The sequence below is a fragment of the Bos javanicus genome, chromosome 3, assembly GCF_032452875.1.
Source record: "Bos javanicus breed banteng chromosome 3, ARS-OSU_banteng_1.0, whole genome shotgun sequence".
NCBI classification, from domain to species: Eukaryota; Metazoa; Chordata; class Mammalia; order Artiodactyla; family Bovidae; genus Bos; species Bos javanicus.
The window spans coordinates 79,984,561-80,012,551 of NC_083870.1; the positions used below are offsets into that span (position 1 = coordinate 79,984,561).

Below are 27,991 nucleotides of genomic sequence, written 5' to 3' on the forward strand. Positions count from 1 at the left end.
GTGCTACTAATACCTTGTTGGCCTTTAGCAAGCTTGACACTACACAACAGACTAGAGCAGTGCTTCTCATTTTTTGTCATTGAGATTCTTCTTCTAAGTCAGAAATTGAGAAACATAAATACAAACACACATAACTATATCCCTGCAGGTCTTGGAAGAACCTGGGTAGGTGGTGAGAAGATATTAGCAGCCACTGCAAGAAATAAGGGCTTCCCTGGTGGCTCAGATGGGGAAGTATCCACCTGCAACATGGAGACCTGGGTTCAATCCCTGGGTTGGCAAAGTCCCCTGGAGGAAGGCATGGCAACCCACTCCTTGCCTGGAGAATCCCCATGGATAGAGGAGCCTGGCAGGCTACAGTCCATGGGGTCACAAAGAGTTGGACACCACTGAGCGACTAAGCATAGCACAGCAAGAAATAAATGAAAAATCATACATATGTTGCATTTTGTTTTTAAACAATCTGTCAGTTTTCATATACAAATGTTTACTTTTGTAACCCTCAAGTAAAATTGATAGTAAACTTCCTTACTTTCTAGTCCTGCAAGTTACTTTAGCCTCATCTTGTGCATTTCCTGCCCCAGACCTATTACCAAGCATTTTTTCACAGAGCCTTAGTTTCTGGAGAACAGTACTAGAAACAAATCTGACAATGTTGCTTACTACCAGAATATGGCTTTCTCAGTTGACAGATTAAGGAAATGCATGTGTGTGTATTATATCCATATACACACATATCTATGAAAATTTCTCAATCAATAGCCAGACAAAAGAGAAAAGAGAACTATAATTACAAGCTGTAATGGAAACATAATTAACCTAACAATATAAAATAATTACATACAATTTAGGGGGTTAAGTAGAGTGATATGGTAAGTGGAAGTGCATGCATGCATATGTTTTCATCTGCCCAGCCAGTTTGTCTTTTGGTTGGTGCATTTAACCCATTTACATTAAGGTAATTATTGATATGTATGATCTATTACCATTTTCTTAATTGTTTAGGGTTTATTCTGTGTAGGTCTTTTCCTTCACTTGTGATTCCTGCCTAGAGAACCTCTTTTATCATTTGTTATAAAGCTGACTTGATATTGCTGAATTCTCTTAACTTTTGCTTGCCTGGAAAGCTTTTGATTTCTCCATCAAATCTGAACAAGAGTCTTGCTGGGTAGAGTATTCTTGGTTGGAGTTTCTTCCCACTGAAAATTTCTATGTGAATCTATCTGTATCCATATTAAGCTAAACATGAGTTCATACCCTAGCCCATTACCACATGGATCATTCTTTGCTTATCTATAATCAGTTAAACAGTAACAAACTTGAGTCCTTCTTACCACCCATCATCCAATACTTAATTGTTCAATTCCAATTTATATATCTAAGGAATGATGCTAAAGCTGAAACTCCAGTACTTTGGCCACCTCATGCAAAGAATTGACTCATTGGAAAAGACTCTGATGCTGGGAGGGATTGGGGGCAGGAGGAGAAGGGGACGACAGAGGATGAGATGGCTGGATGGCATCACTGACTCGATGGACGTGAGTCTGAGTGAACTCTGGGAGTTGGTGATGGACAGGGAGGCCTGGCGTGCTGGGATTCATGGGGTCACAAAGAGTCAGACACAACTGAGCGACTGAACTGAACTGAACTGAATGATACCAAAACTGTTAACCCATACCTTGTGAGAAAAATGACTTTACCAACTAGAATACAGTGGTTATGTATAGTTCCTTTTGACTTCATTCTTAAAAATCTACTCATTAAAAAGGTTGCCTAGGCCTGGACCTTTTTTGCCCAACTCCTTCAGTGAGGTTGTTTCATACACTTGTAGTACAGTTAGATTCTCTTGTTGCAGCCTGAACTCCATTCTAGGATTCTCCAACCTCCTAATGATTTCTCTTTAATTTGCATACATTAAGGTTTTCTCTTTATGCTATAGGGTTTTATGAATTTTTAGAAATACATAAGGCTATGCAGCACGTAGTAGTGTTGGAATTATACTGTACATAGCCATTTCATATTGTCTTTTTAAATTTAGTCAAACTAAATTTGAGGTTCCTTCATGCCTTTTTATGACTTTGATAGCTCATTTCTTTTTAGTGCTGAATAATCTTCCATTCGGGGAAGGCAATGGTACCCCACTCCAGTACTCTTGCCTGGAAAATCCCATGGACGGAGGAGTTTGGTAGGCTGCAGTCCATGGGGTCGCTAAGAGTCAGACACGACTGAGCGACTTCACTTTCACTTTTCACTTTCACACACTAGAGAAGGAAATGGCAACCCACTCCAGTGTTCTTGCCTGGAGAATCCCAGGGACGGGGGAGGCTGGTAGGCTGCCATCTATGGGGTCGCACAGAGTCGGACACGACTGAAGTGACTTAGCAGCAGCAGCATGTACTCACTAGGACAATATTATACCAAATAGTTTCACCATCATAAAAAATCCCCTGTTCTTCACCCATTCAAACATTTCCCCATCAACCAAACACCTGGAAACCATTGATCTTTTTGCTGTCTCTATAGTTACATCACTTCATGGGAAATAGATGGGGAAACAGTGGAAACAGTGTCAGACTTTATTTTTCTGGGCTCCAAAATCACTGCAGATGGTGACTGCAGCCATGAAACTAAAAGACGCTTACTCCTTGGAAGGAAAGTTATGACCAACCTGGATAGCATATTCAAAAGCAGAGACATTACTTTGCCAATAAAGGTCCGTCTAGTCAAGGCTATGGTTTTTCCTGTGGTCATGTATGGATGTGAGAGTTGGACTGTGAAGAAGGCTGAGCGCCAAAGAATTGATGCTTTTGAACTGTGGTGTTGGAGAAGGCTCTTGAGAGTCCCTTGGACTGCAAGGAGATCCAACCAGTCCATTCTGAAGGAGATCAGCCCTGGGATTTCTTTGGAAGGAATGATGCTAAAGCTGAAACTCCAGTACTTTGGCCACCTCATGCAAAGAGTTGACTCATTGGAAAAGACTCTGATGCTGGGAGGGATTGGGGGCAAGAGGAGAAGGGGACGACAGAGGATGAGATGGCTGGATGGCATCACTGACTCGATGGACGTGAGTCTGAGTGAACACCAGGAGTTGGTGATGGACAGGGAAGCCTGGCATGCTGCAGTTCATGGGGTCGCAAAGAGTCGGACACGACTGAGTGACTGATCGTATCTGATAGTTACATCTATCTTTTCTTGAATGTCATCTAAGTGGAATTATAATGTAGCCCTTTACACAGGCTTCTAGCACTTAGCAACATTCATTTAAGACTCATCCATATCTTTTGTGGCTTTATATTCTTTTTATCACTGAATATTATTCCCAGGCAGCACTAATGGTAAAGAACCCGCCTGCCAATGCTAAGAAATGCAGGTTTGATCCCTGGGTCAGGAAGATCCCCTGGAGGAGAACATGGCAACCCACTCAACTCATTGTTTTCCAGAGAATCCCATGAACAGAGGCGCCTGGTGGGCTACAGTCCATAGCGTTACAAAGAGTCAGACAGGACTGTAGAGACTTAGCACACACACATTATTCCATTATATGAAAGTACCAATGTTTTTTTATAAGAATCTATCAAACTATATTCCAAAGTGGTTGTGCAATTTTGCATTATCGCCGGCAAAGAATAAAAGTTCCTGTTGCTTCACATTCTAGTCAGCAATTTATTGTGAGTTTTTTGGATTTTAACCACCCTAAAAAGTATGTATTGTGTCTTATTGTTGTTCTAGTATGGATTTCCCTAATGACAAATGATGTTTGTAAGGACTGAATGTTTGTATCCCCTGAAGATTCTAACAAAAAAAAATACATTCACTTGGGACAGAAATCAATTCATTTGGGAGAAAGAATGCTTTCAAAATTGCTAAGTTCTATACTCACTGTTTTTAGAAATATCTGTTGTATATTTGCCATCACACAGAAAGAACAATCTCAATGTCCTTGAGGTATGTAGGGAAGGCCATGTTTACTCTGGTTAGGATTAAACACTAATGGAATTTTTTGGACTTGAAGGAACACTAGATAGTATCCAGTCCAATCTTATGTTGATAGAGATGAGGGAACTGCGGGTGAAAGGTCTAAGTGACTGTCAACATAGCACTGATTAACTACACCATGTCAAGCCAAAAACAGAATTAAAGTCTCCAAACTCCAGACCAGTGCTTCCTCCACTCTACATCTCGACTCTCTGTAATCAACATCTTCAAACAGAAATAAATTTGGGATTGCAGAGTTTATAAAAGATGGTATTATTGAGTAAATCTTTTTACAATGAAGCAAATCTTTCAGGATACAGAAGTAAAATTTTAAATAACATAAAAATCAGGAATACCTTCCAAAGCAAAGTGACATTTCTCTCTTTTTTAGTGGTGTCTTCACTAATTAGTCTCCAAAATTCAGGTCCTCTGATAGGAACTGCAAAATGACAAGGAGCCCAAGTTGTACATATGATCTTAGAAGGATTATCTTTCAGTCATATTTGAAGCACATACTTAGGCATTTTTAAGACACATTCACAAAATCTCTACAGACCTTTCACATCCATGACAACTGTGTGGGCTGGAGTACTCCAATTACTCCAATATCCCAGTCCATCTAGCCTCTTACAGCGCACCTGGACAGTATAGACTGCACAGAGGTCTGGCACTGGGAGACTGGCAGATTTTAATTTTGCATCATATACCTCAAACATCTGTAAAATAAGTCAAATCATTAGACACATATGTAGCTAAATTATTACTAACACATATGTAGCTAAAAACCCTGAGGTGCATTTTATTTTACACTCTAACACTATTCCAAAACTAAGAGAGAACTGACTTTGTGTTTTCTGACTTTAGAAATTTACTAGGCTTGCAATGTGAGTTCCTTCAAGTTAAGGATTGCCTTAGCATCTTGTTGTTTCCATCTCATGACAAGACTAGGTAGGACAAGAGTTTTGCAACCTCACTTCCCAATCACCCTCTTACCCTAGTGCTAACCTCTGTCCACAGACTTTTAATAATTTTAACCTAGTGGTTAGATATGGCCTATTCTACAGGGCCTGTCTGATATTCAGTCTCTTCAATAAGTAGGTAAACTGTCACATTCAGCTGAAATCACTGTGATCTAGACATAATGGGAGCTCCTGCTATTTCTAGGTTTTGCAGGCTGCTGTCAGAAAGCCAAAACACAAGAGGTATCATATATTCACTTGCCACTGTGGGTATCATTCCGGTTGTTTGATAAAAGCAGCTTCCAAACTGTGTCGCATTGAATATGTGTGTTAGAAGAAAAGAGATTCCTTGGTAAAATGAGTTTGAGAAACAGGATGAAATGAAGTCACAAGTGTTTCTTAAATTCAGGACTTCTCCAAACCTTTAACATGCAAAGTATCATGATGCTACACTAGTGATGCAAGGTTTCCTAGACTTTATTTAATGTGATCTTTGTTCAAGAAACATTTTATGGGATCAATGTTCTATAAAACACACCTTGGGAAATGCTCAGTCACAGGACATTTCATTCCTTGAAAGGGTTAGCAGCTCAATGGATAGAACTTAGGCAAACTCCGGGAGATAGTGGAAGACAGGGAAGCCTGTTGTGCTGCAGTCAGTGGGATTGCAAAGAGTTGGACATGACTGAGCGACTGAACAACAACAAAAATTTAACAAAAAGAACTATAGAATACAGGAGGATGTATTTTTATGCCAGTAAAATAAATCTTATGCAATAAAATTCTTAAACAGTTATAAGAAATAATATTTAGTGAGGCAAGCTGAAGAAATTTCCAGGTAAAAAATACCTTCCATTGTACTTGTTTTCCACTTAAACCATAGCGAATCTGGAACTGAAGATTATTCTCTGGAAAGACCGGCTTTTCCCAAGATATTTTCAATAATCCAATTTTTACAGTAATCTCTGCTTTCACACTGGATGGAGGCAGTGGTTTCACTAGAAAAAAATTTAAAGTATTATGTAACAGTAATTTAAGCAGTAACAATGTTTTTAAATGTTATTATGATTTTATAATCTTCCATTGTGCTTCCCAGGAGGCTCAGTGGTAAAGAATCCAGCTGCCAAGCCGGAGATGGAAGTTCAATCCCTGGGTCAGGAAGATACTCTGGAGAAGGAAATGGCAACCCACTTCAGTATCTTTCCTGGGAAATGCCATGGACAGAGAAGCCTGACAGGTTGTAGTCCATATGGTTATAAAGAGTCATATACAACTTAGCAACAATAATCTTCCATACCTTCTATTTATAAAGCAACATCTCTTTCTTAAAATTTTCTCATTCATTGTCTCATTTTATTCCTTACAACTGTATGTGATACATAAGAAAAAGATTATGTCTATTTTGCAAATAGAGCTATTGATTGAAAAAAGGTCAATTCATTGTCCATGTCACTCTCCAAATTAATAGTAAGACCTGATTAGAAATGGAGCTATTGTCTCCGCATGCAAAAGATACCATACTGAACACATAAGAAATTTAATAGCAAACTCTGTTCTATATAGAACTTTAATTAAAATCAAAAAACTATACAGTGCATCCATTTCCACACATGTGGTTTCAAACTTTTCTGCTGTTTGTTAAAAGGTATTTTTAGGTTAAGGTCAGAGGTAGTCTTGCAGAGTAAAGCTTTGGTTCTCTACAGTCTGAGGAAAATAAGTTTTTTAAAGGTAGAAACAAAGGCAAAGAGAACCAGACGGCAAGAGATTTTTTAAAAAATAGTAAAAGACATTACTCAAACTCAATGTATTTGGGAACTAATATCTCAAAGCATAATCACTATAGTGTGAACATTTGAAGCTCCAGATTTCATCCACAATACTTCTTCAGACTGTGGATAACCAAAACTCCTAAACTTTTCTTATTATTACTCAGTATCTCATGCTTATTCAGTTCTTCATATGTCAAGAAGACATTCTTCACCAACCAGTATGATGACATATTTTTCCCCTTTTGAAAAGGTATTAATAATTCCTCCTCAAGAAAAAAAGTATGAGCTTCCAAAAGACCCTTAGGCATTAAATCTGTGATTGCACTTGACTGAATCATGTGCACATCACATCTATATATTCCATGAATGCCTAGTTTGTACAAGGAATGATTTGAAGTACAATAGTTCACGTGATCCCCAGAATACCGACCTTAGGGAAGAAGGAATTTTCTACATTTTATACATGATTAAATAGTCTCGGAGCATTTAAGCAAATAGCCCAAGTTAACAAAGCTAGTAAAATGAGGAGCTGTCATTCCCAAAGTTGAATTTTCACAGTGTCTTCTAGTATATAGTAGGCAATATTAAGTCCAACTTAAATGCCTTATATTAGTACTGAAAAAAGTAACATCAAAAACTGTTCAGATATCAAACTGAATCCATGTTGCAATTGTCACATAATAGATGCGAGGGTGTATCTGTGCATGTTTGTGGGGAGGGGTGTAGAAGAGTTCTTTGCTACCCTAGGATATTTAGTATCAGATAAGTACTCCTTACGATAAAATCACTTAAAATGGAACCAAACTAGTGAGGGGCCTGAAGAGGGCAGATCAATTAATTGGGACTTCATATTGAAAGAAAACTTTTTTGATTATGACAATTTCATCCTGTATCTAATAAAATTTAGATTTGAAGTCAGATATGTATTAATTATCTGAAAATACAATGGACCAATATTAATTTTTGGTATAATTTCCCAACAAAATAGTATACAGCATCAAAAGATACTCTTCTGTCTTTGCCAGAAAATCATAAATGGGCCATTTTTCAAAGATTTCACAGTGATACTTGGAGCAATATACCAAAATTTCCAAGGGTTCTCTTTGTCCTTTGAAATAAAAATATCTTTTTAAAATACTATGGTGGATGTCATCGTCTTGATTATTTTCTCTTTATTTCACTTGAGTTATTTTGAATCCTTCTGCTTCCTACCCAGCCTTACAAATTTAAGCTTTGAGTTATGACTACTCAGATTTCAAAAACCATCAGAACATCCAATTAAACTTTTAAATTAAAAACATCAGATGTTGCCATATGTATATTGAGAAAAAACATAAAATAGTGTATTATTTAGAATAATATTAGACCAAATTTCAAACCCAGTAACCAACATAACTCAGCAAATTATGTGCTAAACATATTCCTATTGTTAAAAATTGTGCTATAAGTAAAATAAAAATTGTAAACTTGTCTAAGGCTGATTGCCTTTTCAATCCCACTGCAAATAGGAAAATAATTTTTTAATCTAGTGTGATCAGAAAATAGCAAAATTCAACTGTTACCCTGAATCAGTCTGAATCCAAATCTGCTAATAAAAATGAAGACATACATATAGTTTTTGACGTACCCACAGAATCAGGAATGACACAAGCTGGTGGAGAGTCCAGTGAGCCCAACATGTGATTAATTCTAATCCACATTGTATAGCCAGATAATAGAAAGATTGGCTGAAATATGCATTCATAAAAACCATCTCTCTGCAAGTGGCAATCTTTGGGTTCAGATACAGGATGAATAGACGGAACATCAGAACAGTACAGGCTGCTCCTTAAAAGATAAAAAAATAATCAATAAGTATACAACAATGATGAAAGCAATAAGATATCTGAGAAGACTTCTTTGTTGTTTAAAATACACAGTTTTTGCTCCATCTAAAAGTAGTTGTTCTTATTGAAAAGGCATTTTTGAATTCCCAGCTATATTACAATCTTTCCATTAAAATAGAAAACATTTATTAAATATTTTGCTTGACAGTAAGTGGGTATGCAATTGAAGTAAATGACAATTTTCTAATAAGGAGAGAAGGATCCAATTAGAGACAGGACTTACACCACTTTGGAAGCTATGCTAATATAGCTCAGTGATTGAATTTTTAAAATAAAGATCATAAGTGGTAATGGGACATTCCTGAGATGGAAAGAAAGATAAATTCCTTGCACTTTAAATTCTACCACAAATTGAAAACATAATTGATAGTAAATTATATCTTAATTGACATTTCCCTAATATATTCTAGTTCAAAGCAATATAATTAAAATAATACCAATTCTTGACTTATATATGGATCGTATAGTCAGGTGAGCTTCCCAAGTGACCCAGTGGTAAAGAATTCACCTGCCAGTACAGAGGAGACATGGGTTCAACCTCTGAGTTGGGGAGATACTCTGGAGAAGGAAATGGCACCCACTCCAGTATTCTTGCCTGAAGAATCCCATGGGTAGAGGAGCCTGATGGGCTACAGTCCATGAGGTTGCAAAGAGTTGGAGACAACTGAGCATGCAGGCATATAGTCAGATATATCACTTATTTTCTCAGAGAAGAAAATTAAGAAAATATTTTTATCACCACATCCCAATCAACACTATACCTTAGAGAATATAAAGCATTTCACCTCTTCTTTGAAATAACTCTTCTGCCATTATTTGCTTTAAATATAGTAGTTAAGTGCTAAAAGTAGCAGTTACTATTTCCTTAGGAATGGGGGTAAGGAGGTTACGTGAAAATGGAAAATCTATATTCTTCTGTCCCTTATTTTCCATTTTTTGTGACACCTTTTTCTTCCTATTTCCTCAAAATTACAACCATGTGTGAGTTTGTGTATGTGTGTGTGAAAGCCTGTGATGGGTGAGGTTAGATGAGAGAGTGGGATGAGGAGTCATCATCTTGTACAAAAGCACATTAGCAGTCCACTTGGAATTCAAAGATTAGCATCGTTATCATTATGATAGATACAAACATTTATTGAATATTTACCAGAAGAAATCATATCACTTAATTATAATTAAATAAGATATTATTAATTTTCACAGAAACCCTTCAAGTCCTATTATTTGTTCCATTGTACAGATAAGGAAAATGAAGCTTAGAGAGGTTAAAAATCTTGACCAGCTAGTTTCATGGTTCTTCTGAAAATACTAGGAAGATAAATGACTCAAATGCTTAGAGAACAGTCATCCACAAACGCCACTGAAAATGTCATGGAAAGAAAGTAAAGAGATTACAAAAGTAATGTGGTATACAGTGAACATTCTATTGATTTTAAAGTACTCATATCAGGTAAGATGAAGACAGCTATTATTCCCACATGAGAGATGAAGAAATTGCCCTGTTTTTTCTAATACTACATAAGAATAGATTGGTAGCAAAAGGAATAGATCAGAACACATTATTTGAGAAAATGGATTTTTCAAGTAGAAACTTTAGATTTTAAGAATAAATGAGCACAAGATATAAAACTAAAAGTCCTGATACAAATGGAGACAGGGTGTTTAAGAGTATACCTGTTCTTGATAATTACTAAAGAGTATTATAAAAATTAAAATATGTCTATCTTGTCCTAATTGACACATTTTAGATAAAAGCACTTATAGAGAGAAGGAGAATACTATAGGAAGACAATAAACTTGAATTCTTTTTAAAACATAGAAGGGTAAAGAACAAATGAAATTACTCTTTACTAGAATAGTTTAATCATTGTGAAGTAAACAAAGTTATGGTTACCAAAGGGGAAAGGAGGGAAGAAATAAATAATTTTGGAGTTTGGGATTAACAGATACATACTACTATTTATAAAATAGATAAACAACAAGGATTTACTATATAGCACAGAGAACTATATTCAGTATCTTATAATAACCTATAATGAAAAGAATCTGAAAAAGAATAGATACACACACACACACATATATATAGACATAACTGAATCACTTTGCAGCACACCTGAAACTAGCACAAGATTGTCAATCAACTATAGTTCAATTAAAAAAATAATCTTACCTATTTATAAAAACCATTCATATTGTCTCTCACAATCTCTGTGCCACTACCTCCAATTTTTTCTAAAACCTTAATCTTCAGCAAATGATATGAGGCTTCTATAATCCTTCATATTTTCCTCAGTCAATTCTCCAAGTCAAATTAAAAATGTATAGACATTAGTTTTGGGGATTTCATTCATTAACTACACATTAATTATTTCTCCACATTAAATGCAATTGTGGAGAATTAACTGATCATCAGGAAAAAACAATGACATAAAAACAAATTACAACTTTTTTTGTGTGTGAATTTTTTCAAGAATCACCAATTTATTTAACTCCTCAAAAATTTCCTAATTAAGTATATTCTACTTTCCTCTTTCAGGAGGAAAGAGGATACTACAAGAGTATCACTATCATGACATTTTTATAAGAAATGTTTATCTCACCATATCCACAGAAAAAAAAAATAACAAAAATAATACATACCTATGATACCTCAGCTGCAAATTGCTTCCTGCAAGTGCTTGGATTGCATTGGGTGACCATCTGCAAGTCATTTTAGTTAAGTACCCATCAGTTTCACATGATATATTGATATTGACATCTATTTAAAACACATTAAAATATTACTATAAAGCAAAAACACCAAAACATTTTTTAATGAAAATACAATTTCCTTAGCATCTTCAATGGAACTCTAAGATAGAGTCCATAATAAAAGTGTACCTCATGGGAAAAAAGAAGACAAGCCTGGGCTTCTTACCAATCACATATAACTCAGCATAGCGATGGTGGCACTCTTGCTCATTGCAGCAGTACACTGCATCATAGGTGAACTTTCCTCGGGGTTTGGTTGCATTCAAGTTGGGAAAAGTAACTTTGCTAATATGGTCATCCACAACATCATACTGGCTTTGAGGAATTTTCTCAGCTAAATTCAACCACCAAACAATCTTTTTTGAGGAAACGATCTTCTTTTCATTTTTATAGATACAGTGAAAAGAAATGTTAGACCCAACCGCTGTCAGAATTTTAGGTGGAAAATATATGACATCTGTAATGGGGGAAGAAAGATATGATATGAGATCAAGAAAGAAAACATCACGTAAGTAATTGATAACACGCAAAAAGGATTCACCAGGCATTCAGGATTATACTGCCCCAAATAAAATGAGTGTGCTGAGAGACTGCAGAACTGTAGCTGTCCATTCATGTATAGTTAGTAAGCATCCCAAGCATTCTCATTCTCAAATGACTTGAATGCCCATAAATGCCTTCAGAATTTTCTAAGAACAGAGATTTATTCATTATAAAATATGTTTTAGTGAATAACTGTCACTTGCTGATAGGCAGAAAATTAGTGAAAATGAAATATAGTCTAATTCTACCATGGCATGTCTTCCATCAGACTCTGCTTTCAGAATCAGCAAACTTTAGGCAGGTTCTCAAATCAAATCCCTACAAAGCAAAATCCTGAAGAATAAATGGTGATAGCCCTTCTCGTATTTGAATACATGAAAATTTCAAGTAAGCGAGTAGAGAAATAAGCTTTAAATACGAAAACTTGTTAGGAAACGTAAAATCAATGATGCACCAAGGCAGACAAAACTGCAAATACTGTTCTGTAACATCATTTTAAGTATTCAGTGCCAGTGTCGTGTGGCGAGGACAAGGGGAATCAATATTTCTCTAAAATATTATTCTTAACACCAATGCACTATTCCGTAGTACTGTTTCAGTCTCCTATTACTGGAAACATTTTCTTTGTGTGCTCAGTCGTCTCCGACTCTGTGACCCAATGGACTGTTGCAGGCTCCTTTGTCCATGGAACTCTCCAGGCAAGAGTACTGGAGTGGGTTGCCACTTATATTCCCGATCCAGGAATCAAACCCATGTCTCCTGCACTGGCAAGTGGATTCTTTACCATTGCGCCACCTGAAGCCATAGTTAAGTCTCTATTTTTTAATTAGAATAAAAGTAAATGAATGTTTACACAGGAACAAATTATTTCTGCCATAGTGCATTACGAAAACAGGATATTTCAGTTGTAAAATTTAAGGTAAGCTATTTTCTGCTGAGGGAATATGAATATCTGTTTCCATATATATCCTTTGAATTACCCTCAAAACAAATCCAAAAACTTTGATTAGTTCTTATTATTTTTCTCTTTTCTGTAATAGCATGCTAACCTCCGAATCCATAGAAGATATTTGCATTTGCTATGTCTACAGTCAAGTATAAACAGGAAAAAACTTCATGGCATGAAATTACTGGACAAAAGTTAGGCCTTATATTTATGAATCTCACCTAGGGCGGCACTCAGGCTTCACTGGTAATTACTTACTTACCACACACCTCATTACCAACTGCCTCAAAAGTCTCAATTCAGTTTTTTAAAAAAGAGTACAAATAAGATTTCCAAAATTAAATTGACGCTTTAATTTGAAAGATAATAAAAAGCTCAAAGCATTTCACTTTGAAATTGAAGCCTAAGACTTAATTGAAAAACAGGATTAAAGTCACAGCATTTTCATGTAATTAAATGCTAAAATAGCTTTAAAAACAAGTTATTAAAAACCTGATGATCTATAAAATTTACATTGAACAAATGTGAAATTGATATGTGCTGACTGTTTAATTTTTAAAATAATATAAATATATCTATCTTTTATTCTCATGTGAGATACTACTATACAACAGTTTGTAAATTAAAACAACAATAATGATTTTCTTCCCATGACCAAATATCAATACCTTTACAGGATCTGCATTAATGAATTCTATTTAAAAAGGAAATTCTATTGACAAATATTAGTAAATTACTCAAAAGAACATAAATCATGAATCAAACATTTTAGATAAATTATTTTAAAATGCATGTCTTTATCATAGCTCCATAAAATAGATTTTTTAATTCTTGGAGCAGATTACCTATTTTTCTTTAAGAAAAAAGTATTTTCTCTAACCTGGTATAAGAGCTGCACAAGAAATGTAGATATTATCTAACATGTGTTTCTCCTCTTCTTTCATAGCAACAAGAATGCAGTTAATAAAGTTACTACAGGAATTCAGCACTTCCAAAATTGTTTTTAGTATGTAAATTGCAATATTCATAAGTTCTGGGAAGGTCCTGGGTTTTCCTTGAAAAGCATCTCCCAGCAGCTATAGAGAAAGAACCTATTAAATTCACTGTAAAAGAATCCATAAGAATTCCTTGACTAGGAATAGTCAATGCTTCATTAACTATGCACTTGGTAGGTACAGCTTAAATGCATTAATGAATAAAACGTAGCAGTTACAAAGGTCCTGAGAATTAGTATTCTGTCTGCAGCAATATTTACATCAAGTAACCTTTAAGTGTTTGGAAATAATAAAACAGGTGTGATAACACATTCTAAGTAAATTAACGCCTCAATCTCATGGAATGTTTCTGTTTGCTGGACAGTGAACAATGGTAGTGAACCTAATCATATTAAGTAACTAGACTTAAGGGAGAAGGATTCAAATCTCTTTACACAGGAATAGGAAGTCCCCAAGTTTGGAGACATACTTTGCTGTTGCACAGCTTTCAGGAAATAAGTCTCAAGTGTGGTACAGACATTGCAGCCAGCATAACTCAGCAAACCTAAACCAAAAAACCTAAGCAATGCTAAAACCTCATTTACCAGGAATCATGAAGGAAATGAGGTATTCCAATAAAATGCCCTATATAATTAAATTTACTGCTTACTAGCTTTGAGGGTCAATTTCTAGGGCTACCAGAAATCTTGTATAATTATACATTATGCACTTAATTGCCTTACTAGTGGTTACAAACATGAACTTTGGAGTTAGGCTATTTTGTAATTGTATCAACTGTTATAAGTACTTAACTCTATCTAATTCTCAACTTCATTTATAAAAGAGGGATAACAGTACTTATCCCACAGGTCATTGAAAGGATAAAATGTTAGTACGTGCAAAGCACATAGTGCCTGAAACACAGGAAGCACTCTTTAAGTGTCAATATTATTATTTAAGAAGGAGTTCTCAATCTACTTCTACCTTTTATTTGTGATTTAATACATATTACATCATTACAGCAGATAATACTGGAATAGGAAAATGTGCTTGGGAGATGCTAAAGTGTATAAGCTCTCCTCCCCTCTACCTGTGTCCTGCTGCTGCTGCTGCTAAGTCGCTTCAGTCGTATCCAACTCTGTGCGACCCCATAGATGGCAGCCCACCAGGTTACCCCGTCCCTGGGATTCTCCAGGCAAGAACGCTGGAGTGGGTTGCCATTTCCTTCTCCAATGCATGAAAAGTGAAAAGTGAAAGTGAAGTTGCTCAGTCATGTCCAACTCTTAGCGACCCCATGGACTGCAGCCTACCAGGCTCCTCCGTCCATGGGATTTTCCAGGCAAGAGTACTGGAGAGGGGTGCCATTGCCTTCTCCACCGGTGTCCTAATCTACTTTCTATTTGACAAGTTTCTGTCTTTCCCTTGATAATCAAATGGTATCACTCATGGCATCTGAACTATCCAAGTTGGTTACATTAGTAAGCTTAACCTCACACTCTGTGCTACATCAACAAATTCTGGCCTTTGAGGTAGCTGTTTACTCACTGTCTGCATTCATTCCTCATTTTCAGGTTTTTCTGTTTGGAATGTCAACAGTCACTAAAGGGACACATCTGTGTTGAATAAGTAAAAGGCTAGCTATTAATGGTAATATTGTTTCTTGGTATCCAAAATCACTGCAGACGGTGACTGCAACCAAGAAATTAAAAGATGCTTGCTCCTCGGAAGGTAAACTATGACAAACCTAGACGGCATATTAAAAAGCAAAGACATCACTTTGCCAACAAAGGTCCATATAGTCAAAGCTATAATTTTTCCATAGTCATCTACGGATGTGAGACTTGGACCATCAAGAAGGCTGAGCGCCAAATAATTGATGTTTTTGAACTGTGGTGCTGGAGAAGACTCTTGAGAGTCCCTTGGACAGGAAGAAGATAAAACCAGTAAATCCTAAAGGAAATCATTTAACTCTGAATATGCATTGGAAAGACTGATGTTGAAGTTGAAGCCCGAATACTTTGGCCACCTGATGAGAATAGCTGATTCACTGGAAAAGATGCTGGGAAAGAACGAAAGCAAAAGCAGAAGCAGGTGGCAGAAGATGAGAGGATGGGATAGCATCACTAACTCAATGAACACGAATTTGAGCAAACTCTGGGAGATAGTGAAGGACAGGGAAGCCTAGAGTGCTGCAGTCCCTGGAGTCACAAAGAGTTGGACATTACTTAGTGACTCAAAATGAGTTATGCAGCACCAAGTGATTTTGCTCAGTCGTGTCCAACTCTTTGTGACCCCATGAACTGTAGCCTACCAGGCTCCTCTGTCCATGGAATTTTCCAGGCAAGAGTACTGGAGTGGGTTGCCATTTCCTTCTCCAGAGGATCTTCCCGACCCAGGGATCAAACCCAGGTCTCCCACATTGCAGGCAGACGCTTTACCATCTGAGCCACCAAGGAATTTCTTCAGTGACTGAAGAACAACAATTATTGGATACTGCACAAGCAAATAAATTAGCAATGCTTCTTTTCAACAAAACATACCTTTATTACCTTCATGTAAACAAAACACATAATATTTGCCTATGAAAGGCCATATACATGCATACATATGTGTTTTATAGTATATATTAAAATATCTGGTTTATTATGAAAGCATAAAAATGATACAACATATTAGTAAACCAAGCAAATTTAATTCTACAGATACTGATATGAACTAGGAAAGAAATAGAAGTATAAAAGGGTTTAATAGAACTAGAAATAGTTCTATTAAAGCAAAATAGAACTAGAAATATGTCCATCAGAAGGTCTAAGAACCTAAGTTGAACAACCCAAAATAAAATTTTATATGAAATGTAATACAAGTAGTTATTATTCTGGATCAAAGATTTCATTTAATCCAACTGAATACATAACATTGCTAAGAATCATTATAGTAGGAAGGTATAAACGTATAACTTGAACATCAGAAAACTTTAAAACAATCATGATTCTTTTAGAATTTCCCTTTTCTTCAGCGAGGGTAGGTTCTCAGATCTTATTAAGAAGAATAACAGCAAAGAATGAAGCCATTTTCTTGTGGAAGAGAAACACTTCACCAGACAGCAAAATACAGGTACAACTTATAGGCCATTCAGAATGGGAGCAGGGGCTGCTGCCTCCACCTCCCTTATCAACTTCCCTACCCCACCACCCACTTCCCCCAATCCCACTGTATAAAAACCTCCATGGGACACTCATTGAAATTCGATGCTGTTAATTCACTCCACTCTATGTATTTCACAGCTGGTCATTAAGACCTATTAATCAATTATATATAATTCAAGATAGAACAAAAGTTGAATTTTCAGCATCCTATGACACACACTGTGATACTCAATAGTGATTTGAGGAATAGAGATGAGAAATCCCTGCCTTCTAAGTCTGTTCACTCAAGGTTCCTGACTTTTCAAGTGAGAATTAATCCCTTCTAATGCTTAGCACTTACTCTAGCTCTTCTCACAGTGTTATTTATGCTAAGCAATTAGATAAGTATCATGTCAGCCTCTAAATTTCATTAGACTTTGACATTCTAAATATTGTTTGTCAATTTACAAGCTAGATATTTATAAACTATGATCCATTATTTCACAAGTGCTTACTAAGAGTCAGGCACTGCAGTAAGCACTTTATGTGCATCATTTCATTCTATCCATATAAAAACTCCTTATTCTATAGATGAGGAAATTGAGGTATAGGGAGGTTAAGAAACTTTCCAAATAAGGGGGGTGGGCAGGACTCCTACAAAATTCTGTCAGACTCCAAAGTCAGTGCTTTTAAACTACTATTGATACTTACTTTTTAACAATCAATGCTTTTTAAATAATAAGCAATTAATAAATAAGCCTGTTTAGTGTTTTACACATTTACATGGTTTAGTGTTTACATGGTACTTGCTTTCTCCGTGTATCTACTATCAACCTGAACAAGTTTGAGTGGGAATAACTTTGCACATTTGATAGATTGAATACTAGTCAAAGAACTATGAACTGCCTTCCTGCATTCACAGCCTGGCTTGTGCCAGGGTTACCACCGTTAGACTCCTGGGCCTCTATGTAAAACAATGCACCTCAACTCCATGAGGAAGCTGTGAATAAACTGCAGTTTTTCTGACGTTAAAGATTATTTTAAAAACATGAAAACTGCAAGTAAAAGCTTTGCAAAGCGAGCATCTGGAGTGAAAAGAATTGCTTAATTATATAACATATATAATATTCAAATAAAATTTTAATATTTAAAACTTATACCCAATAAGTATATCTGATTTTCAAGTGTAAATTCAGGAAACATCAGTACAAGCAGTGTTCTGAATTTACAAATTTGGAACTTTTATATCAACTCTGTCTTTTGAGTAAGAAAGAGTAATTCAGCAAGATACTGCTATGAATCCATATAAATGAGGAAGCTCTCATACAACTTTTCACTAAAGGATGACCTTGTTCAAAGTTTAAATTAGAAGTTAATATGGTGTTCCTCCTGTTGATTTATCACCACAAACTTTAAGACAAGAATAATATGCCAAAGGCAATTCAGGAATCACACTCCCCTGTGAACAGAAGTGACTCTTAACAAACCTACCTTGTGTAGTAAAGGTAAGAAGGGCACTCCAATCACTCCAGATTCCTAGGCCATCCAATCTCTTGCACCTCACCTGTGCGCCATACGAAGACCCAGGAAGCACACTGTCTACTAGCAGAGACGTAGCTGAGACAATCTCATCAGTCTGTTAAATATCATTTGAAAACATCAGAGCATTAGGTTGATGTGAAACCTTTACCAAAATCGATTACAAGCAGGTCTCTACAAATTTCAAAGAATTAAAATCTTACAGAGTAGTTAGCTGGCCACAGTGGAATTTAACAGAGATCAATAACCCAGTAACACACGTTTGACTGACATTAGTCAATAGTATTTTTAAAAGCCTGTAAGTTCAAGGGAAAAAAATCACAGTGATAATCAGCATATATTTTTAACTGAATGATAATGAATATTGACTTTTCAAACTTTGAGAGGAACAGCTAAACTCAGTGGGAAGCTTCAAGCCTTTGCTGACATCGATAACATACAAGATATTAATAGACAACAATGCACAGAGGGACATCCTTGATCATCCAGTGGTTAAGAACCTGCCTGCAACGCAGGGGACACAGGTCTGATCCTTGGTTGGGGAAATAAGATCCCACATCCCATGGAGCAACTAAACCCACACAGCACAATGAAAGATCCCACGTGACACAGCAAAGATCCTGCGTGCAACAGTTAAGACCTGACGCAGCCAAATAAATAAGTAAATATTTTTTTAAAAGATGATGCATAGGGTAGGCATAGAGCTATAAACCTTCCTAGAGCAATGGGTCACAGAAGGAGGGCATGAATAATTTTAAGAACCCTGGTCTGATGATCAGCTGTGTGGGTTAATTGCTCAGTCGTGTCTGACTCTTTGCAACTCCATGGACTGGAGCCTGCCAGGCTCCTCTGTCCATGGAATTCTCTAGGCAAGAATACTGGAGTGGGTTGCCATTTCATTCTCCGTGATGATCAGCTACAGTCAATCAAAATACAGTTTAAAAACCAGAGTGAAAACATCTAAGAGACATAACTTCATAAAACAACCAATGAGGTATTTCAAAATTATTGAACTTCCTGGCCCATTTGACTGTGGGGCAACACAGACTAAAAATGGCAAAAAGCCTCAGCAATACATTAAACAATATCAGATCGCCTATATTTAAAATCCTGAAGTCAAGTGGCATTACGAAGCATCACGATGAACAAACCTAGTAGAGGTGATGGAATTCTAGTTGAGCTGTTTCAAATTCTAAAAGATGCTGCTGTTAAAGTGCTACCTTCAATATGCCAGCAAATTTGGAAAACTCAGCAGTGGCCCCTGCTGGAAAAGGACTGGAAAAGGTCAATTTTCATTCCAATCCTAAAGAAGGGCAATGTCAAGAATGTTCAAACTATTGCACAATTGCACTCATCTCACATGCTAGCAAAGTAATGCTCAAAATTCTCCAAGCCAGGCTTCACCAGTATGTGAACCGTGAACTCCCAGATGTTCAAGCTGGATTCAGAAAGGGCAGAGGAACCAATGATCAAATTGCCAACATCTGTTGGATCATTGAAAAAGCAAGAGAGTTTCCCCCCCCAAAAAAAATCTGCTTTATTGACTATGCCAAAGCCTTTGACTGTGTGGATCACAACAAACTGTGGAAAATTCTTCAAGAGATGGGTATACCAGACCACCCTACCTGCCTCCTGATAAATCTGTATGCAGGTCAAGAAGCAACAGTTAGAACTGGACATGGACAAAAGACTGGTTCCAAATAGGGGAAAGAGTATGTCAAGGCCGTATACTGTCACCCTGCTTATTTAACTTATGTGCAGAGTATATCATGCAAAATGCAGTGCTGGAAGAAACACAAGCTGGAATCAAGATTGCCAGGAGAAATATCAATAACCTCAGATAGGCAGAGGACACCACCCTTATGGCAGAAGGTGAAGAAGAAATAACAAGCCTCTTGGTGAAAGTGAAAGAGAAGAGTGAAAAAGTTGGCTTAAAGCTCAACATTCAGAAAACTAAGATCATGGCATCTGGTCCCATCACTTCATGGCAAATAGATGGGGGAACAGTGGAAACAGTAAAAGGCTTTATTTTGGGGTGCTCCAGATCACTGCAGATGGTGACTGCAGCCATGAAATTAAAAGACACTTGCTCCCTGGAAGAAAAGCTATGACCAACCTAGACAGCATATTGAAAAGGAGAGACATTATGTTGCAGACAAATGTCCATCTAGTCAAACCTGTGGTTTTTCCAGTAGTTATATATGGATGTGAGAGTTGGACTATAAAGAAAGCTAAGTGCCAAAGAATTGATGCTTTTGAACTGTGGTGTTGGAGGAGACTCTTGAGAGTCCCTTGGACTGCAAGGAAATCCAACCAGTCAATCCTGAAGAAAATCAGTCCTGAATATTCATTGGAAGGACTGATGCTGAAGCTGAAACTTCAATACTTTGGCCACCTGATGCAAAGAACTGACTCACTGGAAAAGACCCTGATGCTGGGAAAGATTGAAGGCAGGAAGAGACAAGGATGACAGAGGATGAGATGGTTGGATGGCACCACTGACTTGATGGACATGTATGTGATCAAGCTCCAGGAGTTGATGATGGACAGGGAAGCCTGGCATGCTGTAGTCCATGGGGTCGCAAAGAGTCGTACACAATTGAGCAACTAAATTGCAAGTCTTAGAAAATTAGCCCAGATATAAAAAGACAAGTTTTCACCTCTAAGTTATATAACAGTTTTACAAATTAAAATGCCAAAGTTATGACCCATGAGGCTCTTGACGACTCCTCCTTCTCTCCTACCCCTCCACTACTGCTCTTAACTTCACTCACTGCCCTGACCTCCAACTTCCCATCCCTAAGGTCCTCTAAATCGCTATTTCCTCTATTTAGACCCTAATATCCCTGCATCACCACCTCCTTCAAATCCCTGCTCAAATATCACTTTCTTAAAGAGATCTTCCCCTCCCTCTAATTAATAATACAACCCATCCTCTACCACTTGCGACTGCAAGCTCCCCTATCCTGTTCTTCTAGTGTATCCTGAGTTCTTGGCACCTAGTGAGTGCACAACACTTTCTGAAAAAAAGATTTGACAGACTATACTATATAAATCCTGGAGAAGGCAATGGCAACCCACTCCAGTACTCTTGCCTGGAGAATCCCACGGATGGAGGAGCCCGGTAGGCTATAGTCCATGGGGTCGCTAAGAGTCGGACACGACTGAGCGACTTCACTTTCACTTTTCACTTTCATGCATTGGAGAAGGAAACGGCAACCCACTCCAGTGTTCTTGCCTGGAGAATCCCAGGGACGGGGGAGCCTGGTGGGCTGCCATCTCTGGGGTTACACAGAGTCGGACACGACTGACGTGACTTAGCAGCAGCAGCAGCAGCAACTGTATAAATGCATGGAGTGCATGTAAACAAATATATTGAGTAATAAGAAAAAATAAGGATGGCATGTAAAATCAAAAGCCAGAGAAGGTCTTTAAGTGAAAATACTATGATTACGAATTCAGTAGTTCTGTATCTGGACTTCTTGTAGTCATTAGTCATGTGTGTGTGTATGTGTGTCTGTGTTAACGAGACAGAGAAGGAGAGTGAGGGGGAGAAAAAAGACAATCTAATATACTAAGCTTTTGGAAAAGGAACTTTTTCTGGCAGTAAATTCTAAGAGAAATTTGCCAAGCTTATCAAAATATAACACAGATCCACATGTAAGAGATATTTAGTAACACTGAACAACTTTTCTAAAATCATTTTATAGAAGATGCAGAAATTTTGCGTACATGCTCATTTCTTTTGCTGATCTTGAATGAAAGCTTGAATGTACGATATTGAAGTATGACTGAATCTCTTCAAAAACAGTATACACATTTGATAGGCAGAGGCATTCTCTATGGGACTTGGAGGGCATCTCACCTTTTCTTTAATTGCTTCTCAACTTTTCATTTTATTAACTAAAATATACTTACTTTTCTTATATATTTTGTAGAATTCTCTGAATATTGCACTTGATATTGAAGTTGAAATGGTACCAGTGTTGGGTTGGACCACGAAATCTTTAAACTACCAGTGTCTGTGATTTCCATACGCAAACCTAATGGTGGATCAGGCTTCACTTAAGGAAAAAAGAGAACACTTTTAAGTCAAGTTATTTTCATGATAATCATAAAATGAAGTCAAAATGAATTGTAGCATATCCTATTCTTTAAACTAAGGAGTCCTTATCCAAAGGCTAATTACAGAACCAAAATATTCTACTACTGTAACTTACCATAGCAATCCATGTATTTTTGTTTCCTTCTCCCTACTTGGTAAAAACTATAAATCAGAAAATGATGTTATTTTGACAAATGTGATTCCTGCTATAAAAAAAAAACGCTGCTTAACTTTATTGAACCTAGATTTTCCCACACTTATTCGAAGCCTCCCTTGATGAAACCCACTGTTTTAGTGAATGACAAGAAGAAAAAGCATTTTGCAGAGCACTACTTGGAAAATACATATAAATTTTGTATGCAAAAATCAATGCATATAAGCATGCAGATTCATGTAAATCTGTATGTAAAACATTAAACATTAATTTTTGAATTCAACAAATCGAGACATACCCACTCGAATAACCCATAGCATACACAATTTACATGCAGTAAACACAACATTAGCAGGACTTGGCTTGTCACCAGAAATGGAGATAGAGTTCTTATCCTAATGGTGTATTTAACTCAGCATCTAATTTCTGAGTTTATTTGTCTATGTGTTTTATGTATGCATATCATTTGTGTATATACATATGTGGAGATGTATGTCTGTGGAGTTTAAAACATACAACAAACTTTAAATCATCTGTAGAAACAACGCAAACATAATAAACAGCTGATTGAACAAATAATAGTTCATACCCTAAAAAGTAATCTATAGTCATTAAAATCATATTAGAGAAGAATGTTGAAAAAGTTTAATATTGCTAGTTTTGAAAGTTTATTAAGCAATGTGAAAGTGAAAGTGTTAGTCGCTCAGTCGTGTCCAACTCTTTGTGACCCCATGGACTATACAGTCCATGGAATTCTCCAGGCCAGAATACTGGAGTGGGTAGTCATTCCCTTCTCCAGGGGATCTTCCCAACCCAGGGATCGAACCAGGTCTCCTACACTGCAGATTCTTTACCATCTAAGCCACCTTAATGGGCTTAAAGGGAAGCCCATTAGGCAATGTATTTACTTGAATTCATTAAAATTTGAACAAATAAAAGGATATGTGTAAATATGCATTAAAATAGAAAAAATGCCAAAATAGTAGAAAATAAATGATGCATTTTTCTTCTGTGTGCATCTCTATGCTTTCAAGATTTTTATGATTAACAAGAGTTACTCATAAACATAGAAATCATCATTACATTGAAATATATACTGACATGTATTTTATTAAAAAAAAAAATAATGGCACATTAATATTTTCTACATTCCTTAATTTCAAGAATTCAGTCATAGTTTTTTCCTTTTCCTCAAGTCAAAATTAATGAAGTTTTACTCTCTGTGACATAGTACAAATTTTAGTTACTTTAAAGCAGGAATGGCTAAACTCTAAAGTCTAGAAGTAACAGGTGAAATTCAGGACCAAAAAGATAGAAAACAAAATAGACACCAAACAGAAATGAAATCATAAAATTATAAACTATTTTACATTTCTTATATGCATACACATATGGCTTTGTATTAGAAATCTAACAATAAATCTTTCCCTGGATCCCCTAGGTACTCAGTCAGAGACCACACATACTGGCTTCTTTCAGGGAAAAATTCCTCCAAAGAGTTGGCATTACTTACTCTCCATTTTGCATTCCATTTTCCTAACCAACCTATTCTGATCAGGTCTTCCTTCTTGCTAGTCCACTAAAACTACTCTTACCAAGTTTACTACTCTTTGCTGAATCCAATGTTAATTGTCTGATTCATTTTGCTCCATCTCTCAGCAGTGTCCCAACTGCTTATTCTGTGAGTAGCAGACAAGTAGAAATACTTTGTCCACCTGGTTTCCAGCCGTCACATTCCTTTACTCCTCTTCTCTCTGATTGCCTCAGTCTTTCTCTCACTGGACTCTAAATATGTGACCTCATACAATCCCATAAACATCTGATGCTAGAGACTCCCAAATATATATCTCCCTGAACTCTAGAATCATATATCTAACTACCTACTCAACGTCTCTTTGATTTCTAATAAGCATCTCAAATATAATTCGTCACATACCTAATTATCTCCAATATCCCCATTTGGTAACACTATTCTGCTACTAACCAGGTCCAAGCCTAAGTGTCATCCTTGACTCCTCTCTGTCCTTCACACTCCATACCCAATCCACTTCAGTCTGCACCATCTCCTGAAAAGTGAAAGTGAAAGTCACTCAGTCGTGTACGACTCTTTGCAACCTCATGGATTATACAGTCCATGGAATTCTCCAGGCCACAATACTGGAGTGGCTAGCCTTTCCCTTCTCCAGGGGATCTTCCCAACCCAGGGATTGAACCCAGGTCTCCCACATTGCAGGCGGATTCTTTACCAGCTTAGCCACAAGGGAAGACCAAGAATACTGGAGTGGGTAGCCTACCCCTTCTCCAGTGGATCCTCCCAACCCAGTAATTGAACTGGGGTCTCCTGCATTGCAGGTAGATTCTTTACCAACTGAGTATGAGGGAAACACCATCTCCTAATAGATCCCAAGCCTGAACATTTCTTTACTTCACTACAGCAACCCCAAGCCAACTGGACAACTCTAGCAGCTGCCTATCTGACTCCTCTTCCATTCTTGCAAGTATCCTTTTTCCCTTCCCCATCAATTTATTTCTTCAATAGAGCATACATTTTAAACATGTGTATGAGCACGCATGTGTGCGTGTGTGTGCCCACACACACACACATACACACACGTCTGATCACATCACTCTCCTGGTACAAAAGCTTACACTGCAATTAGAATAAAATCCAAACTTTGTAACCATAGCCTGTGGTATGATCTGAATGCAGATGACTCTCTAACCACATCTCTGAATGTTCTCCTACCTTAATTACTCCAAGCAAAAGGCTCTTGTCTTTGGTTCTTCCAAATTCTGAGCTCATTCTATCCCAGGAATTTTGTGAGTGCTGTTCTTACTGTTTAGAGCACCTTTTGTTCTGGATTTTTGCATAGTTATCTCTTTTTTTTTAAGTTTAAAATGCTATTTCCTAAAAGAGGACTTCCATAGCTGAAATAATAGACTCCTACACCTGATAGTCTCTATCGTACAATTTGTCTTATTTTATTTCTTTCAATTTTGGGATCTTAATCACATATACCCAAATACAAAAAAAGATTTTTTCCCCAAAAATTATCTGAAATAAGACAAATTTTTTAAAGTTTCTTATAAAGTCTATCACAACACCTTGTCTTAACTACTTTATTTTTAAAAACAATTTAATTCAATGTTGGCTCTAAACACTTCTTAAAAATCACTTGATAGAACTGGTTTTAAAAAGAGAAGATAATGACATTTTATAGATTTTTTTTGTTTTTTCCCTATGGTATAACATCATGACTGAATTGCTTGGATATCATAGTAATCACGTGGAAATCACAAATATATCCCTAAAAGACAAGTTATTTAAAAGTCCTAATGTTAAATATGACATCATAGGTAGATTCAAAAAATGCTATACCCTTAGTACTTAAAAAGAAGTGAGGATGAAGTTGTAAGGAATATGGTGTCAGATGTCTGAAAAAGTGGTTCCAGTGATGGCAAAAACAATGATGCAGAGAAGCACATAAAGAATTTGCAATAATTATTTCAGGAAATGTAAAACAGTAACACTATTAAATTATGTATCATATGTAACATAATTTAACACATACACACAAAACTGAGTTAATAAATTAATAATTTAGCATTCATCTATAATATTCACATTGAATAATGTAATTGAATACACTGAATATTTATAATTATATATTCAAGCTGATGAAAGAAATCTGGGGAATCTTTGCACTAATAATGTGGGCACTTGTCTATTATATAAGTTTTTCTTCTAATCAGATTTGTACAGCCAATTAGTTTGCTTATGTTTATATTGTTTTTCTCTGCCCAGTATTGTCTACCCCTGCTCTGTGAGGCAGGAACTTTGTCTCACTCACCATTGTTTCCCCCAGCTCCTAGATCAGTGACTGATACCCACGAGTCTCTAAAAAATATTTATTGAAGGCATAAAGTCAGGTAAAAAGGAGCTTTTAATTATTTTCAGAAATAGTTATCTGAGATGTGAAAAAGTCATAATCAAACAAAACATATCCATTAGACTGACCTAGGATTTAAAGAAATCAAACTGTTTTCAAAATGAATTTGTTACAATTGCAGAAATATCTATACTGTTGTTAAATCATTCTAGAAGCTGCTTTTAATACCCCTTAGGACTACATTTATCATCATTACAGTGTCAGTCAAAGTGAGATAAGCTAATGAAACATCTTGTAAACAATTTTCAGCCTGTTTGAATGACTGATGTTTAAAGATATTATCTTTCTTAGGCACAACTTACCAACATTAATGGGCTGAGCTGACATTGGAGGTGAGTGAAAAACTGCTCCACCAGATGTAATTTTCAAATACATAAGAAGGGAGTTATTGAGCTTGGCTGTCGGCACAGGCACATGACATTCACAACATTCATGAACACTGCAGTTGCACTGAACAACCTGAAAACTGTCTTTCTGGGGGAGCAGAGGTGACTCTTCTAACACGTCAAGCCTATATGAGAAAAGAAGAGCTACATATTAACATAGATGTGAAAGCACTAGATATGTTTAAAATGGAGGACACAAAATCCAAATTGAGGTAAACTGTTCTGCACACCCAGCTTATAGAGCTTCTCGGGGGGAAAGCTACATTATAGCAGAGACAGAAAGATAAGGGTTAAAGCAAGTTAGCAATCAGTATAAGTTAGAATCAATAAAGCAAGTTAGAAATAATATAAGCAAGAAGACAATGAGGCAACAGTGAAGTACTGAAAGAAAAATCGTGATTTTTAAATCCTATATTCAATAAAAATATCTGTCAAAATAAACATGTAATAAAGGCTTTTTACAGACACACCAAAATGGAAAGAATTTATCATCAATCAAAGTTGCAAAAACTTCCTTTAGAAAAAAAAATGCTGAAGGAAGTCCTTCAGACAAAAAGAAAATGATAGCAAATAGAAGTCTGGTTCCACACAAGGAAATGAAATTTAACTTAAAGGATAAATATTTATTGACTAATTAAAGCAAAAATAATAACCATAAAGTGTGGGGTTTATAACATAGGTAGAAATAAAATGTATGACATTAATACCAAACTTGGGGAAAGGGGAGACGTGTATATATACAGCTATAAATATCTTCCACTATACATGTAGTGGTAAAATGTCAGTTGGAGGTATAACATCAGTTCGGCTATATTAAGTTAAAGACCTATATTCTAAATCCTAAAGCCACCACTAAAATAATAAAACAAGAAGTCACAATAAGCTACAATAATCAAGCCAAAGGAGTACGAACATAAAGAGAAAAAAAT

At 36.4% G+C, this 27,991-nt stretch overlaps 1 protein-coding gene across 2 annotated transcripts in view; it reads right to left on the minus strand.

The window, feature by feature from the left end:
- Positions 1-27,991, minus strand: part of LEPR (leptin receptor) — a 99,957-nt gene that overhangs the window by 23,889 nt on the left and 48,077 nt on the right. For both annotated transcript variants that reach the window (XM_061411708.1, XM_061411707.1), the window contains exons 6-14: positions 26,979-27,187; positions 22,386-22,531; positions 18,420-18,564; positions 11,507-11,797; positions 11,230-11,347; positions 8,331-8,530; positions 5,784-5,932; positions 4,532-4,691; positions 4,332-4,414 (exon numbers count right to left, since the gene is read on the minus strand). In XM_061411708.1, coding sequence (XP_061267692.1) covers positions 4,332-4,414; positions 4,532-4,691; positions 5,784-5,932; positions 8,331-8,530; positions 11,230-11,347; positions 11,507-11,797; positions 18,420-18,564; positions 22,386-22,531; positions 26,979-27,187 — 1,501 coding nt within the window. The remainder of the gene's footprint in view (positions 1-4,331; positions 4,415-4,531; positions 4,692-5,783; positions 5,933-8,330; positions 8,531-11,229; positions 11,348-11,506; positions 11,798-18,419; positions 18,565-22,385; positions 22,532-26,978; positions 27,188-27,991) is intronic.